General features: G+C 35.0%; 1 protein-coding gene across 1 annotated transcript in view; it reads left to right on the top strand.

The window, feature by feature from the left end:
* PRSS12 (serine protease 12) overlaps positions 1-19,035 on the top strand; it is an 87,946-nt gene that overhangs the window by 49,765 nt on the left and 19,146 nt on the right. Inside the window, exons 8-11 of the mRNA XM_072405767.1 lie at positions 1,352-1,493; positions 8,340-8,545; positions 16,853-16,928; positions 17,896-18,018. Coding sequence (XP_072261868.1) covers positions 1,352-1,493; positions 8,340-8,545; positions 16,853-16,928; positions 17,896-18,018 — 547 coding nt within the window. The remainder of the gene's footprint in view (positions 1-1,351; positions 1,494-8,339; positions 8,546-16,852; positions 16,929-17,895; positions 18,019-19,035) is intronic.

The raw sequence follows: 19,035 nt of genomic DNA, 5'->3' as shown, positions 1-19,035 counted from the left end.
CGGGGAAGACTTACAATAATATTTGGGTGCATGTCAAGGGAAAATGTTGTCCATTCCAATTCCTTTACACCAAACTCATCAAACTGTGTCATTTTGGACTTGGCTTTGTAGACAGTCATGCTGGAACAGACCTGGTTTCCATAAATATTTGGAAATATATTGTATACATTAGTGAGTACATTTAATATTTACATGCTTGTTCATTTTGGGAAACGCTAGATACTCAGAATACAAGGAGTGTTATGGGCATATGTTGCTTTACAGTATGTGACAGACATATGTTACTTATACAGAATTAGTAATCTGTGTAAAAGTACTTTGAACATGTTTATGTTGTATATCAAAACACATTTTCCAAAATAACTATGCCATTCCAAGTAATTGGACATTTTACTTCACTATAACAATTAATGGGTAAATTAATTACTTAGTAATAAACTACTTCAAATGCAATATATTTATGGTAAGCTGACTTTCATGTTAGAATTTCATGTAGAAGATCTTTGCACTCTATTTTAATATTTTCCCATCTGCTAGGACCTTTACCAGGAAAGCTTTTTCTACCTAATAGAATACTACGGTTTCCATCATGGTGATTGTTTTACTGGTGCTCAAACTCTCCCCGCTTCAGCAAAATAGGTAGGACCCCTTATTAAAAGGGAAAACATCTTTATTTCTTGGGGTAATAACACCAATAAATTAAGCTGTAGTACTGTCACTCTTCTCTGAATACTAATGTGTTGGACTACTACAGTCATGTCAATGAACATTGTGTTGCATGCCCTACCATAGTCCCTACAGTAGACTGACAATGTTCACCAAACACAGTATAGGAAAACTATTTTTTTACATAAAGTATAACTAAAGTCCCACTTTTAAGTTTGTATGATCAGACCCGTCATTATAGCAGAAAGGAACAGGCAATGTCTACCTGCCTGATTGCGTTTGGTTGATTTGGTTTTGACAAAAAGCCCATCAACATGGCCGAGGATCATCCTGAATCAGGATAACAGAAGGATGATGGCAGCAGAGAGGTGAGTTTGCTAGGTTTACTTCTGCTTTCACAAAGAGATAGCCAACCCTATTGCTCTACAAAATTAGGTTTTCTTTTGTGAAGGTTGATCTCTGCTTTGACATTGTACATAAAAGTATATATTGCTTTTACTACACAAGAATAGCTTTAAAGTCCCTATCAAAAAAGAAGAAGATTTTTAATTACAATATGATATTCAGTTTAAAGCATCTCTAGAGGGCTTTATAATTAATATATGACCTCATACATTTGTCCTCTGTAAATTAGGTCTTTTCTCAGTGTCCCTTTGTCTTTATCTCATTGCTGCCTTTGTTCCAGGTCCTCCTATAAGGTTGATGGATGGTGAAACAAAGAAAGAGGGGCGTGTGGAGATTTATCTCAATGGCCAGTGGGGGACAATCTGTGATGATGGATGGACCGATAAAGATGCGTCTGTTGTGTGTCGGCAGCTTGGCTACAAGTAAGTCTGATGCTATTAGTGTAGAATATGTCTGACAAGCAGTATATTTCCATGCGCTGCTGGAGGGCTCTCAGAAAAGAGACATTAATAAATATGAATTACTAATGCATGTGAAAATTTATTATACAGCAGTAGTAAATCACACACTGCTATATTAGCATCACTGTCCTTGTATAGTTATGTATATGTACACATATGACTTTTTTTAATAAAAAAAATATATTCATGATCAAAATTGTAATAATTTTAAAATAGTGACTTTAAAAACATTTAAAATTTTTAAAATCTAACTGAGCCTTCAGTTTAAATCCGTTAAATACTTGCACCAAATTTAAAATGTTTTTAATGTCTTACAGGTCATTTTCTACTAAAGCAGTTGCAACTTGAGTAGTAAAAAATATGTTAAATGACAGCAGCTGCAAAGAAAACCATTATTATTTGTGAAAAAGCAGGAGTCTCTCTGCAAAGGACCAATATGTACCCTGATATCCTAATTATATAGCTCATCACCATGTAATCAGCAAAGCTTATACTCCCATTTGAATGAAGAGCTCTGAATTAGCAGGGGCTATGGGACCTCCTTAAAAAGATATCTGGCTTACTATAGAAAACAAGGGCCCCATTTTGCAGCATGCTGGCAAGACACATGCATTTTTAGTTAGATTGATTTTTAGAAAATGTATTACTTTAAAGGGTCAGTTCAAAAAGAAACTCTTAAGTCATTTGAATATTTGGTGTCTTGACTCGGCATTATTATTATATATATGTCATTTAAAATGAATTAAGACAATGATGGCCATGGCAAATGAACAGATCTTGGAAATTGATAACAAACATTTGCCATTTAAATCCCTAAGAGATATAAGATACTGCTGGGTTGTTTAACTCTTTTAGCCATTTTCTTGAATTTTACTACATAGATTTATTTCATTTCTCCAGGCATTCTTTTCTGTTTCATTAGGTTTAATCTGATTGGAATGCAGGTTTGCAATGCCAAATCACATATAAATTATATGGGGTATGTGGTCTGTTAAATGATGGAAAAATCCCACAACTTTGTTATTAGTAAAGTTTAAAAAAAAAAAAAAAACATGAGTGGCTGGTAAAGGGGTGTGGTGGGGCAGGAACATTGACAATACATTGCTATTGTTGAGTTGAGAATTGTGGAGTTGAGAATTGAATCTTTGAAATTGTTACTTTGATCAGAAATTTGCTTTGCGTATTTGGATAAATGCTGTCATTATTCACTAAATATGTTATGTAAAGCTTCTCAATCACTTTAATAAATCAGCTGTATTTAGTAGTCATTTATAGCCACCTAAATGTAAAGAAATGAAGACAGAATTAGCCTAATAAGAATTAAAACGTGTGTACAGTATCTCTAAAGATTCCAACTCAGCACAATACATTTATGGAACAGAAGTTTTCTGGCTGGTAGTCTTCTTTTGAGTTCCTCACTATGCAGTTATTGGTACTAGCCCATTTGGCAGGTGCGCCTTGCTAGTATCCCTAGAGAATGAATAAGGAAAAAATAAAAAAATAACAAGAGATCAAACTCTCTATTTGTAAAACTGGGAAACTATTATTACCTCAAACATTTCCTGGTGGGAATCAATTATTACCATTGAAACACATGAACCTGGAACATTCCCATAAGGGAATGTTTGAGCGAATGTCTGATTCTCTGTTTTAAAAACAAAACCCATGGGTTAAAGACAGACAGAACATTTTTAAAAAAAAATGAACCAACTGTCAAGCAGGTCCTTCCCACCTTGCTTTTCCTTTTTGTTCCTGGTTCCATATTAAGTATAAACATTATAAGTATATAATATGCTAGTGACATTTCTATAAATTGCTATATCATATGTTGGTAATAATAAATTAAAGGAAAATTGTTATTCTTGGTGCAGTTTACCTGATAGTTAGCATGGTTGGAAGTTTGTGAATCAGCAGTGCTTAGAGCTCCTTTATTATTGTAATGCAATTCCAGCCTCAGAGGTCCACTGCTTTTTGCTTGTAAGTATGTGGGCCCAGTAGGAATATGTTTGCCCCATAAAGGGCGGAGAGAAATTTTATTAGGTTTATAAAATGTTTCATTTAGGATATTATGTAATAAAACCCTTCTTAAACTGATTCACTTTGTAATAAAAGTATTAGTATTATTTTTAACAATGTAATAATGCAAACATTACTAGGATGAGACAGAATTTTTTCGTTAAATCTCCTCGTAAACATAAAAACACCTGTAAAATGATGTGTGAATGTACTACTGATGAAAAAAACATAGCGTGAGGATTTCCACTATATATGTTCTATATTTATGGGAATAAGCTACACCTTCAAGCTATCATCTATAATCTAGCACATTGTTTCCATAAAAGTACTATAGATGATTACAGCAAATAGATATTGTTAAGAGAGGCATGTATCAAAGTAGTTGTGTGAGCTACAAAGAAATGCTTCAGGGCCTGGAAACGGTATTAACAAAGCATTTTCCCAATCCATCTGGCCTGATAAGGGTTACTTGGTACTGCAATGTATTGCCTGTGAGCCAACAATATCATTATATGATACTGAGTATAACGAACAGCCTAAATCATATTAAAGGACTGGCTTCCAAATTAGAAAAGAGCCATTAAGAGCCTAAATACATCAGAATGTCTTATTGCAGTGCAGTCAAGCATTGCATGAGATCACACACACATTATCTGTTGTATTACATAATGTCTGAGGACTGGCTACAGCATCTGACAACATGCAGCCAATTTAACGAAGGAGTGAAATTTAGGGCGAAATGTTTGGCGTCCTCGACACTAAACTTAATGCATGTAATGTGTCAAATTCTCATGTGTGGGGAAAAAATACAATAATCACTATTTCTTTTTACCACAGTAAGCACAATTTAGTGTTGTCTTACAGGCACATAGAGGAATATGCCATTCATTTATAAATAAACTGGTCTTACCTTATTATTTCTTTTCTGCAGTTATATAGCACCAATATATTACACAGTATACAGAACTACACAGTAGTCTCTGTTCTCATAAAAACAATGGTTGTCAGTTTGGAAAAAATATGACATATCCAGAAGGATACACAGTAGCTTAGTTTTATACATTTTCTTCCAATATTCGTTAGGATAGCATTTTTAGCTTTTCTAGTTTAGCCAAAAATATTAGGACATATTAGGATAATATTATTAACATATATTTTTGAGGTTAGAATAAGGATAGGTCTGTAATTTGGTAGCAGGTTTGAATACATGTACTTTTCTTCTAGGTAGAGATTAGAAAAAAATAATAAAAGTATGTACTTTTCTGTAATTTTTCCAAAAGGCAACTTTGACATTATTTCCTGAGGGCCAGACTAAATACCCCAATACATAGCAATACTAACAGTAAAATAAAGCATTGGAGAAACTGAAGAAGTAGCTTGGATAAATTTTATCATGTCTTCAGCATTGCAGAACAAATCCAGCTGAAAATCACTACCTAATACAAGCTTTACCATGCTCTTGATCAATTAGAACTTTTAAAGACAAAAAGCTGACAACCTTTTCCGTTGTTTTTGGAATATACATATTAATTTTCACTTATGGCATTCTGTGGTTCCTTTTGCCAGACTCTACAGGCAAGATTTATTAAAGCTCTCCAACCCTGGAGAAACCTGCATGATCCAGCAAATCTGGAATGGATCTGGTGCAGAATTGAAAACCTTTTGCCAATTAATAGCAAGTCAGTTTTAAGAAATCTATTCTAGGTTCATTCTAGTAACATCATCCAGGTTTGCCAATTATATCTTCTCCCATCTTTGAGAGCCTAAATAAATCAAGCTCTATGTGCTAACATGACCCAAAAGCTGGATATTGCAGGTTCTTCTTTCTGCAATTTCTCTTCACTGTCATGGAATCAGCAGCATGGGAGGCAGAATGAACAAGTATTCATTGTATTTTGCAGGTTTGCAGGTAACAGTTTGTTATTATCAATTTCATCAAGGCCTCACTTTAGGAAACACATGCCTGAAAACATTATACACTGTTGCAAGACAATAAAATATCCATTCAATTCTTGATCTTCCTAATATCATGTATTTATATAGTATCAGTAACAATGTCAACTTACAATGTAATATCCTTACCATAGGCATATGTCATTACACAGTCACATTTTGGTGGTAGGTCAACTACCCTGCCAGTATGTTTTAGTTCAAGCAGTAACTGAAAGATGAAATTTAACCCACAGTGGCAATAACAGATAGATGGTCATTCAGATAACAAAAACAAAGAAATCACAGGACTTTACTGGCAGTCAATCTCATAAAACAGGAAGGGTCTAGTTGACATTCTAACATATGTGGGCTAAATACATTGTACACATTACATATGTTGAGATGTGTACAATATATTTAGCCCACGTTTGTTAGAATGTCAACTAGACCCTTGCTGAATTTGACATATGGGAAGAGGCATGCATATTTGAATCATTATTTGTATTAAGGAAGTAAAAGGAAATAAAGGAAGTAAGGAAATGAAAGTTTATGATGGTTTTATGAGATTGACTGCCGGTAAAGCCTGGTATTTCTTTGTTTTTGGTATCTTATATATGTTGGGGATGTTGGCAGCATTGTGTTTGTTAAAAACCAGAACAAAATTAATATATAGATAGATGGTCATTACTCTCACACGTAAAGATTTGGTGCATTCACATCTATACAAATGTATTACTATACACAATAATGTCCCCACTGCAATGTGTATATCAGTATACTAATACACTGTATTGTAAAAAAAAAAAACATTGACGTTGTACATTGGGAACCTTCCAATGTAATTATTTTTACTCTTTGATTGAATGTGGAAACACACAAAACAAGTAGAAGTGCAAATTTCCTCCAGTACCATTCCTAATACTTTCTTTATTTATAATAGGTTAAAGCACATAAGTATTCATTATTTTTATGTATATAATGCAGGTGTGATAAACTGTACTGTATGTTCTCAAGCTATGTCAGCTCCCAAGCCATATTAAAATCTAATGTATGACAAGGAGGTGTACTAAATGAGAAAAACAGATCTTTAGAAATAGTATGGAATGTATAATATTACTCATTTTAGTGAGGTGATTGAATTACCTTCTTTCTTTTATGCTTATATAGTTGTATAATGTAGTCTGTTTATTTTACTGACTACCTGCTGAACTAGCAATGTCCATGAGCATCAGTACAAGCAGTAAAATCCTGAGGGGGCCAATAGTGTATTTTCCTTCAGTATTTTTTATTAATGGTTTACCATATGAAGACCACAATTTTAGGTTTCCCTTGATGTTTGTCATCTGGATTATAAATTGTAATACATTCATGTTATACTGATTTTGTTATATACACAGCAGGTTGTAGTGTTTTGGCAAAGCAGCCCTGCATTGCAATGGCCATTTGCTACCTGGATTCTGATGTATATTATGTAGCCTATCAGATAAATAATTTAATACAATCCATGCATGGGAGCCAGGAAAGGATTTGTATTCATGACTATCCTTTCCTTAGATCTTCACAACTCTACTAAACAGCACAGCTTTGTCTGGTAGGATATCCCTGATTTTTCTCTCATATCCATATCCTCAACACTTATCTGTTTTGTTTCTGACCTGGCTTGTAACTACACAGTGCCAAGAGAATCAGCATGCTTTTCTTCCTACCACCAAGTTCTTTAGCATAAGCTTGAGCTTTGCAGTACTTTGCAGCACAGCTGATTGCCTCAATGTGCTGGGTTTTGCCCACCCTGGTTAAACTTTGCTGTACTGGTGTTTGCATAAGTAATAACATAATTAATTATATAGTAACGCATACATAGCTGCAGAAATTTTTCTGGAATTTTAACATAGGTATGGGTATATTATTATCTGGTTTTGTGTTGTTATAATAGCAGGTTTTGTGTTGTTATATAGTATATAACACTACAACACTGTTCCTGGAAAATACTCCAGTGTGCTATTACACACAACATGATGAATTTAGAGCTTTTTTTGCCAATGGGTTTGGTGAAGGTAATTATCTAGAAAGTGTTTTAATTAATTGCATTTTGCTTTCCCTAGATGCAGTGATCCTAATTTGAGCACTTCTTCTCTTGCAGAAGACTACTGTTAGAGAAAAGCATGGTTTTTTTTTTCCAGGGGAAACTTTTTGGAAATATAATTGCTTCAGAGGGAAAAATAATAAAACAGAAAGGTGTGTGCTCTGCATTCTTTAGGTGCTATCAATAAATTTGGGGTCTGAAGCCACTAACATGTGAGAACCAGTACAGCACAAAGGACAATCAATTCCTCTGTTGTGTTTTCTAACAGACTCAAACATGTCATCATCTTATGAAATCTATTCCCTTTTGTTTCCAGTGTGTATGAAAGGCTGGTTTTGGTTAAGCATAAAACAATTAACTAAGATTGAAGATGGAAATCGTCAACGTAATTTAAAATGCATTTACATAGAACCTCTGTCATGTTTTATTGCTGTTTAAGTCCCCCTGGGGGGCTTCATCCTTTGTATTATCACCTAAAATGTGAGGGAGTAACCAAAATGTTGAGTTGTCACTTGATTATAAATGTTGTAGTAATAGGATTTCTGGATTTGGACAGATCTACTCTTATTTCAAGATATATTTAGAGAGTAAAGTTTTATTTTTGTTTGTATACAGTAAAACATCTCCACTGTCATTCTTCTTTTTTAATAGTGAAATATTGTATAATACATCTTCCTTTTATTTACCTATTTTTTTCTCCTTATTACCCTCATTTTAGTGTGTGATTATTAAACTCAGTAAGGGTGGTTTTACTAATGCTTTACCAAACATTCCAGGGGTCCCGCAAAGGCCAGAACGATGGCATATTTTGGAGAAGGAAAAGGCCCTATTCATGTGGATAATGTTAAATGTACAGGAGTGGAGAGATCATTGGCAGACTGTATTAAACAAGATATTGGAAAACACAATTGTCGCCATAGTGAAGATGCCGGTGTGATCTGTGACTACTTAAGCAAGAAAATGCTGACAGCTGGACCAAAAGGTATGGAACATGGTACCAAATAGATATTTAGGTTCTGTCACATTTCATTGTGCACAGAATAGTTTTCTATTTATTAATAAAAGTTTGAAGATGTTGCTGTATTTTAAGATTTTTATTCAAATGTATTGTTGTATGCATTGTTATTTCAACATTGTATTGTATGTATTATAATTAAAGATAAGAGCTAAACAAATATCTGAAAAAACAGATATTAGATCAGTCAGGCCAGACATCTCTGAAAAGATACTGAGTATTTAAAACTAACATGCACCTACAAAGCTACATATAGTCCGTTACCAGCAATAATTCCATTGTTACCTTTATGAGAAATCTCACCAATGCGATTGCCAAAAATGAGCCTTACAGACATGTGTGTTATATATTTATTCTCATAATCTAAATGTGGGAAAGACAGAGTTGTCATACGGAAATACAATAAATACACCCTACATTTATCACCACTTCCATTCCATGATGTTAGAATCAGGTGTTCCAGATTAGGTGCCAGTGTATACAGGCAAAATAAAGGTAATAACTTGTGACTAAGTACATTTTAGGTAGACATTACATCTATCTGATTCCTTGTATCTCTTACATACATTTCCCATAATCCCTGCTCCCCCCTATTGCCTTTAAAAAAAAAAAAAATACTTGGGGATTCACACAAGCCAAATTCCAATAGTATAACTAAATATGTATATATGCATTTCTTTTTCTATTACACAAGTTTAACATGTAAGGTAACTATTACAGTGACAGAATCAGTGCATAAGTTTGTATATATCTTTTTAACTATTTATAACTATTACCAAATCATGTAGTACAAAAGCATGGAAGAGGCAAAAAAGAAAAGAGCAGGGTTTTTTTTGGGGGGGGGGGGGGGGAGGCAAATCACTAAATATATTAAAATGTTTAACATATACATATGCAAAAAACACACAGAGGATATTGTATTTTAACAACCTAGACCATAAGCCCTTATTGCTTCATGGTGCTTGGAAGGTTATATTTCTAAATAGAGTTTAGCACTAGATACAAATACCCATCTTATGGGCAATAAAGATTTTACTGATTGTGGTCATACAAGGTTCAAACAGAGCCGTGGTCTCAAATTCCTATGCGTTTCGCTTTAAGGCTCCCTCAGGGGTATTGTAGTGACTGTGACAGAATCATGTACCAAATCATGAATAGATTACTGTATATAATTTCTGTTTCAGTATGGCTGGCAAATGTCTTAGTAAAGATAAACTAAATGTATGTTTGTGCATACAAACACAATATAATCCTCATTTATCTGTACGTTTATATACTGTTTTTTATTTACTTTTTTAGGTTTTATTTTTTTAGTTGATTTTTATGGATATCAAATGTCTAATAGACCTCCAACATTTCTAAAGATAGTGCTCAATTAGAGCTAACTGGAGAGCAGCCTGCTGTCAAATGAGCTGTAAACTCAGAAATGCCCGGAATTCTTGGTTGCCTAAAGCTTTGTTTAGACTAGCAATGAGATTGTGGTGCATTTACTGCTTCCTCATGCCATTGAACCACTGCCTTGGGGAAGATGCTACAAGTAGCTTCTACCCGTGGTAGCCCCATATGAAATGAACTGGGGCAGAAATGAGTGGTTCAGTACGGCTCACTGTTGCCAGCTGTGAAATCTGCAGATGCTGGTGCCAAGGTGCCAGCTATTGGGAGCCATTCAGGATCGATTGCTTGATACAGATCTGAACCTGACTTTATGGAAGTTACTGCTGCTCAGACTGTTAGTGTATGTACATTCTTTGATTCAAGTTACATAGTAAGTTAGGTTGAAAAAAGACATAAGTCCATCAAGTTCAACCACTAGGAAAATAAACATATCCCTGATATAAAACCCTATGGACATAGTTAATCCAGAGGAAGGCAAAAAAAAACCCCTGGTACAATTTACTTCAACAGGGAACAAAAAATTCCATCCTGATTCCATGAGGCAATCGGATGTTTCCTGGATCAACAGTGCTGTTATCTTTTATCAATTTTATGTTGATATATCAATTTGAATAGATATTTAGGTATCACTAACAATTATTATGCAAGAACAAGAATATAAATAAATAAAAAATAAAAAAAATAATAAAGCAAAACAGTATTCCATACAGGGTATTTCTGTAGCAGAATTAAATTGGCACAGATCTTACTAGCAGAACAACAAAGTATAAAAATGTCCTCTATTTTTGATGATAGCAGAAGTAACTTTCATATATCTCTCCACCAAATTGAACTGTTTTTTATTATAAAATGGTCCTTTTTCCTTGTGCCTAGAAGACGACCACAGGCAAATGAGTTCACTGTGTCTGGAGGAAGGTCAGAAACTTCATTTACTTGACATTCTCCTTAGTCACAGTCACAGCTGTTTGGCTGAAGCCTGTGGAGTGAAGAATCAAGTAGATACATTATTAACAGCCTCAATCAGACATAAGTAGGCAACTGCCAAGTTACAGTACCAATTAGGAGTCCGGGGATGCTATGGGCGCTGTTGCTAGGCGATAGACCTATTTCCCTAGAATAAATGAAGTTTTGCAAGATCATAGATTTCTGCAAACAATAGAAAGCTTTGGACAGTGAAATCCATTTCCTTCACAGCAGAAATAATTATCAGGCTTTAAGGTAGTGCAGTTAGGACTTGTATGTAGGAAATGGCAGAATAGTGTTACTCTTGCATAGGAAAGGTTTATAGCCTTGTAAAAATATTCTCAAATAATGCGATCTGTTGGGTCTTTTTGGATTGAAATCAAATTAGAAAGGTAGCCTGTGGGAACGTGTTTGATAGTAGTTTATAGTTTCAAGCCTCATCTCATATCTCTCTAAATAAAAGCAAGAACCAGGATAGATTTATAGACTGCAATTTTCTTGGACCAATTTTGTGAATCATCCCATCAGCTATGCAAATCATCCTGGCTCATGTAAAATGTCTCTACATATATATTTTGAAATGTGCATCTATTGGAAATTGTCCTACAATAACAATTCTGATCGTGATTAGAACAGGCTTCATACTGTTCATGTTAATAGTGTATGGCACACAAAATGTCATACAAGCAGTGAAACCCGCCAACATGACTCCTCTTTGGCCCGGCCTCTTTTTTTTATTGCTTTATTCTGAGTTGCATGCCGTATTAATATTTGCATTGCTTTGTAGTAGACTTTTGATCCTGCTGGGAAAATGTGTTCCTGATTTCATAGCCAGAGCCCATTGCCAGCTGAAGCCAGCAGTGCCACCGCATTGGCGGTTTTTAGGGAGCCAGAATGTGACTCCTGCTTCCATCTAAAGCTTTATATTTTTAGTCACTTGCTGTTACAGTGTTATTGCTTTGGTTTAGGACTTATAACTCTGACAACTGTGTTAAAGCACACACATTATATGCCTTTGATCTGATAAATGTTATTTTGGCAGCACTGGTAATGACCTGTACACTGGTCTCCAAGGTTCATAGTATATATTGTGGTCTAAATAAAGTTGAGTATAAAGCAGAACCTGAGCCAAAAATTACAAAAGAATTGCAGAGGAAAAGATAAAACAAAGAAAGCAGCCATTGCTGCACAATTCACCTTCAGATCAGAGATTTCCTGTGTTAATCTTTTTTTCTACCACTAGAAGTCCATCATTCAACTCACTTCTGATACTAAGTAGTCTTGGATCCTCCTCAGCCTGTGACTTGACAGTGCAAGAAAAAGCAGCACATTGATGAGCTCATATCGCTACCACTCTGCTTTCTCTTCTATGTCAGCAATCAAACCAATACGGTCATTGTGTTACAACCAACTCCCACATTCCAGCCCTGCTATACGGGAACCGCCAGGGGCTGGTATCAGGTTTGATTCAGGTACCTAAACTGCTTGAATCAATAAAATACATTTAACAATATAAAAAAGTGGAATTAAACACTGCATTATAAAATAAGATTAGGAAGAGATTATGAAGAGATTATGAAGTTTCAACTCCTACTTTTTACTACTTTGGGACAGTGCTGCACTTAATACAAGTTATTGGGCAGGTAAAACAGCTCCCAAATATGAATTTCATCTGCTTATTTAGCTGTAGCTTATTTTTATAAAACAGTAGCATAACAATATTTTATTTCATCATCAGTGTATGCAATTGAAGTTGTGTGGCAGCAAGTAACGTACACAACCAGTTTCTCTGACAGTAATGTATATATTTTTTATATATTTGTAGGCCTATAAAAAGGTTTTACTGTGATTTGAGTACCATGCCTAGTTGTGTCTTGACTTTGGGGAATATGAACTGAAGGAGCATAATCAGATGCTGCAAGGTTCAAAGCAGGAATTTATATTCCCATTGCCATAGTTTTATTCTCTGCTCCCACTCCGTAGAAATCTCCAAAGGGTACTCAAAGGGAGGAAAGCCAGCATGGTGCTTGTTATAGCATATAGAGTCATGTATATTTTTGGTTGTTCTAAGTAACAAAGAAACAAAAAAAAGTTTTTACAAAGGTAATTTTGGCAAGTTTTTACTGTATTGGTAATTTAAAAAAGAGGGTTTGTTATGTATGAACACATTTACATGTGTTTTGTTAACAAAACTGAAGTAATTTACAGTATGTAAAGGTGAGAACTAATCCATTACAAACATAGATCTATGTTGTGCTTTATCTCAGTTTACAGTGTTCATCAGTCTGCCTGCATAATTACTAATTTGTGATTGCTACAAATCTATTTATAAATCTATTTAATCTATTACAAATATATTTTTGTGTAGTCAGGCTGGCCCAATAGAGGTCCAGAGATTTCACTGGTTTTCTTCGCTTTTTGCTCAATAGCTCCTTTTGTGTTGCCCTGCTTGCAAAATCTATGCAGTAGCTGTGGAAGATTGGAACAGTCCCTCTCCTGGATCTAGCATCCTGCCTGTCCAATTTTGCAAGATTGGTGCATAAAGCACAATGATACATTATTAATATTATCCTATATACTAGCACAATTTATTCTTATCTTCCAGGCTTTCTAGCTTTGTTGTGGCAAATTCTTTGCTGCTCAGGGCTTCTTGTGTTTTTTTGTTCCCAGGTACCTTAGTCTGATGGTTCATGCCTCAAGGTGACGTTCTTAGCAAATTGATACTTTCAAGAAAAAAAGGAGATTTTTTTAATAGCAACATAATTGCTAATTGCTAAATAATCAAAGAAGTTGATATAACTGTAATATACCTGAATTGCAAGTTAATTAATGCAAGACACCCTTTGTTGTTCTGTTGTTTTGAGTTTGTATTTTATGCCTCTTTATGATCTAGTGTATGATGCTATGTACTATTCTGCTATTTTATAAATAAAGAACAGTCACTTTTTAATGGAAATGACATAATATTTTAATGAAACCCTATATTTTACCTAGATTTTGATAACTATAGCATAGATAAAGATGACCACATGTATTTAATAATGTGAAACTTTACACTGCCTAAATATCAGATTTCCTTAAAAAGCAAAGAAACAGATCAACGCCTTATGGAACATTAAAATAAATCTAATTCTTAACAAAATTGTTAGAGGATAAAAACAAATCAAAGTGATGTTTGCTGTTTTTGCCAACATCAACACTCTAGCAAGTCTTTTAAATTGATAATTATAGTTTTATTATCCATATAAGACCATATTTTTGAGGGGTCAAGGAATTAGCAAATGAAACACCACAGGAGCTCAATTAAATTGTGTCTTTTGGTTTCCATTAGAAATTGTTTATTAAAGTCTATAAAATAATGGATTTGCACAATATCATAGCTGTTTTAACTAGGCCAGCAGGTTTCTTCTTTATTTGGTAATTACGTACATGAACAGCTCACTATACAGATGGAAAGTACTATTAAAATGAATAATACAAGACTGTTGAGAGCAGGTTTGTTTGTACTCTGGGTATTATTATACAACCAAAATAGAGATGTAAAGCACATGCATTGATGAAAAAAACTCTATACACCACATGTGGCAAATTGCCAACAGGGAGTCTTTTCATCAGAATAAAAGTATAGGAAGTTAATGTGAGTGTACTCCCAAAAGCACATTTTATCAGTTTGGGTTTATTAAAGAATATAATTATTTAAGTTTAAGTTATTGTAATCAACCAGACTTACTTATAAAGAATAGAAAACATAACATTTTCTGACTCTTTAGCTTTAATCAGAATGAGAGGAATAGCACTCCTCAAATATTGCTATGTTACATGTGTGACAAGTATTACACAATGGGTATAACTTACTAATTTAGGCTGTTCACTTACCAAGGTGAACTATCACCTCCCAAAGGTTAACTTTTTTAGCCTAGTGAATTTGGTGAAAAGTGCATTTACAAGTCATGCCTAATCACATGTAAAGAAGGATATAAAGGATTTTTCTTTGCATATGATTGTATAGTTGAGCTTCATCTCATTTACTAAGCCAAAAGAACTATCCCTTTCAAGGCTCTTTCTTCTTTGCTCTGTAAACTGCAGTAAATCAGTCCCTTCTAGCTATTTTAAGTGCATAGGAGTCTGAAAGTGGAACTAAAGTTTAAAATTTTCAAACAGGCTGGGGCTTTCCCTGTGCTTGTCTGAAGAAGGCTGAAGTTCAGGATGCGGAACAAAAGAAAGAGAGAAGATGGCGGTGCCCTGCAACAGATCGGGGGCAGGGAAGTATAGTAGGTTTAGCCCAACTCCAAGCTTTTTGCTCCCCTCAGCGACCCACCCCCTTTCCCCTGTTCATAGTTATTATAGTAATGAAAGTGAAATACAGGTAGCACTCATTTACTGACTTACCTATTCACCGACCACCTGCACTTATAACTGGCTCCTGATGAGTACACTGTACAAGTGTTATAGTGTAAAGTCACGCAGTGAGTCCTTTTAAGGCTTCAGGGATCCATCTGTCTACCTCCTTCATGATCCTCCATGATCCTCTACAATCCCCAGAACTTGTCACTGACAGGTCCTGCACACTCACTGGCTGCAGACTGGATCATTTCTATGTTCCAGGTTGCAGGAACAAAACCACTATATAAATACGTATGGAGTCTACATTAAAAGTGCTTGCCTAACAATGGAGTTAAAAATTTACCACTGAGAAGGTAAATACCAGGAGAATTTTAATATAACATTCAGTGGAAATCTCCTGACCCTTTGGGATTCCTAATGTTGTAAACAACAGCTGGACCCCCGTTTTGCCTTTGCATTACTTGGCAGACTAAAACCCCACAGTTCATTCTATAGTGGACCGTTCTAATTATGAATCTTCCACAATTTTAGCAAATGGTGTTGCAGCTAAAATCTTTATTTGCTGTTTGGTAGGACCAACCAATATTTTCTATGTGAGCCATGATAGTTAATAAACTAATTAGTATTGTCCAGGGAAGCTTTATTAACACAATCTGGCACCCATTTATGAATATTTATATAAATCTGTTTTTAAGTATAGGAGATTCTGATAAAATTATCCTACTGTGAATGCTTTTCACATTACAATGTGTTGTATTAATGGTAATGTATGCACTGAACAGTAAATCATTTTCTGTGCAGCTAGGACTTTAAATAAAGACCAACATATCACTACATGTGTATCTTGTCTGAACAGGTCTGGTATCCTGGGGACTTTGCCAAGGGGGTGGTAAAAGAAACTTCTGATTCTTAGATTACTTGGGTATAAATATATCACACTCACTATCTTGATTCAACACTTTCTATAACCTCACCCACTTTGAACCTTGTAAAGGAAAGTGGCTCTAGAGATATATAAAGTTCAAATAAATGTTATGTTTAAAATAGCTAAATGGTTTTCAGGTTCATAATAGACATTTTTGTCTTGCTGTTTGTTTTCTTCAAAAAGTAGCCACAACCTAGAGGACAAGCCTTTCCCATTCCAGCATGCTATAGAGAGGGGTCCTTGTTTCCTTTTAAAAAGCAGATATGGCCTAATTAGAAAAATTTGTCCACCACCAGCATACTATAGAAATGACCCTTGCTTTTTGTGTGAAAGCAGTGATCTCTCTGCAAGGGTCCCACAGCCCTCTGCTAAAGCTCTCTAATTAGTAGGGAGTATGAATTTTATGAATTGCTAAGCCATAGGTTTGACATAGGTTTCCAGACCTATGGTTCAGGTTATGGCTGCTTTCTAAAGAAATCGAGTTTTAAGATTTTACACACCCCTAATTTTGTAGTCCTTGGAATATACTTAGCTGATTTAGGTTTTAGGTAAATGGACATATCACCTAAATATGCTTTAGTGTTTTAAACATTTGTTAAGTAGATACCAAGTAGTGAAAACATTTCTGTTTTTTAATTATTCTACAGAATCTTCCCTTGTTTGTGGGTTAAGGTTGTTACATCGGCGCCCTAAACGCATTATTGGTGGGAGAAATTCCTTACGGTAAGTGAATTTAAGGTGTTGCATGAATTTTACATTTTTTGGATGTACATAGAAATTCATTGTATCAGTAAGTATGGGGAATGTCAGACATGATGGGAGAGTGCTTTTAAGAAAATTTAGGCATGGTTCTGGTGCCCTCTAAAATTCCCTCTTTCGCTTGAATTTTATTTTTTTCAACATTTTTCTGCATTATATTTGTCCTCCATGACAGTACCTGGGCCCCCCATTCATTTTTATCCATTGGTTTGCCCCTTTACCTCTAAAAATAGGAAAAATACATAGGTCTAATTGCTGGCATACTCCTAAGAACACTAGTTACCCGGATACCTTCTGCTTTAATGTTCTTTCATCCTTTAATTTCCTTAGTTCTTCTAGTTTGGAGCCTACAAAGGTACTAAAGTTATCACAAAAGCATGGCAACCAGGAATTTTACATTCTCAGAACAAAAATTCTCAATATTGCCAATCTCCCTCCACTGTTAGGACACTCCTAACTCATTGCCCCATGCCCCCCTCACCTGTGTGAAAAGACCCGAGAAACACCCATACATCATCCAATGCTTGGTTTTGAGCACCCCAATGGCAAGCTTGATGTGAGAGAGAAGGTCATAACATGTGTAAGCCCTGATGCAGACCAACATAGGGCTTACACAGAGTGTAGATTTAGTGATCCAGGTGGCTGAGTGAACATAAGTAGGGTGACATGGTAGGGTGGACATGCCTTGATAAAATAACCTTTAACTGAATGGGCAAAATGACACATTATCTTTTAAAACTGTGCCAGCATAAGACTACCTCTAAAGCTCATAGAAGACAATTATATCATATAGAAAATGGTTAATATTAGGTTCAGAATTTCTTGATTCAAAGAAAAAACATTTTGCAAGAAAGGATTCTAACCACAATGCCACAATACTCATTGTATTTTGATCTGGTGTAATATGTGACAATTATTTGTTTCTGTACAGAGGTGGATGGCCCTGGCAGGTAGCACTAAGGCTGAAATCTTCTCACAGTGATGGAAGGTTGTTATGTGGAGCTACTCTCATCAGCAGCTGCTGGGTGCTTACTGCTGCACATTGCTTTAAGAGGTATGTTCATACAGAGAAAATAGGCTTGATCTGTTCGTATATATATATATATATATATATATATACACACACACACACACACACACAAAGGATACAGAATTATGAAGTAATGATGTACGTATCCTCCTACAAGCTCCGAAATATAAGCAACAACTGCATGCTGCATCATACTTTGAAAGAAATCTGGAATAGAACATGGCCAGCACAGAAAGTGTTGAATAAAAGTGTGTTTTACTGCTTCTTGTTTGTAATTGATACCACATCTGTTGACAGCACTTCCTGCAGGGTTTGAAAAGGCTGCAATCTTATTTTAGCCTGTAGCAAGTGAAACATGGACAACAAAAGCCTTTTTCCTATGCTAAGTCTGAAATGACAACATATTTTCCAGGGCATAACATTTTTCGTTGTATAACATTATCCCTCTAAGGCATAATACGAGATGAAAGAATACAGTTCATTATTACAGTTTATTAGACATTAACAGCTTCAATCTCCACTGATTATCAGACAACAAAAAATTGCTCTTAGCACATCCAACCACTTGGTGTTTTGATCAATTGCCTAGTGGTTTCATTTAATATTATGTGTGATGATAAACCATTTCTCTGTCTGGGCTGTCTTAACTATTAAATCATGGCATATCATACAAAAAATGAAATGTATGTATAGCTCTTAGATTGTAAGCTTCTTTGGGCAGGGTCTTCTCCTCCTGTGTCATTGTTTGTTTCTGTCATTTTCAACCCTTATTTAAAGTACAGTCCTGTGTAATATGTTGGTGCTATATAAATACTGTTTAATATAATATCATTATTATGTTTATTGTTAATAATAATAGTAATAATAATAAAATTATTAGTTAAAACCTTTGGTAGTTTTGGATAGAATAGGAAAGGGTAAAACTATTTCCCAGTTAGCTGTCTGCATACCAATGGGGAAAGTTCCTCTTCATGTCCTGACCCAGAGACTGGAAAAAAATCTGCCAAAGTGAGGTTAATTCAACTTGGACATTCCCAAAAC

Source organism: Pyxicephalus adspersus, chromosome 3 (genome assembly GCF_032062135.1).
Source record: "Pyxicephalus adspersus chromosome 3, UCB_Pads_2.0, whole genome shotgun sequence".
NCBI classification, from domain to species: Eukaryota; Metazoa; Chordata; class Amphibia; order Anura; family Pyxicephalidae; genus Pyxicephalus; species Pyxicephalus adspersus.
Note: the sequence above shows the minus strand (reverse complement) of the source record. Positions and strands in the feature narration are given on the sequence as shown.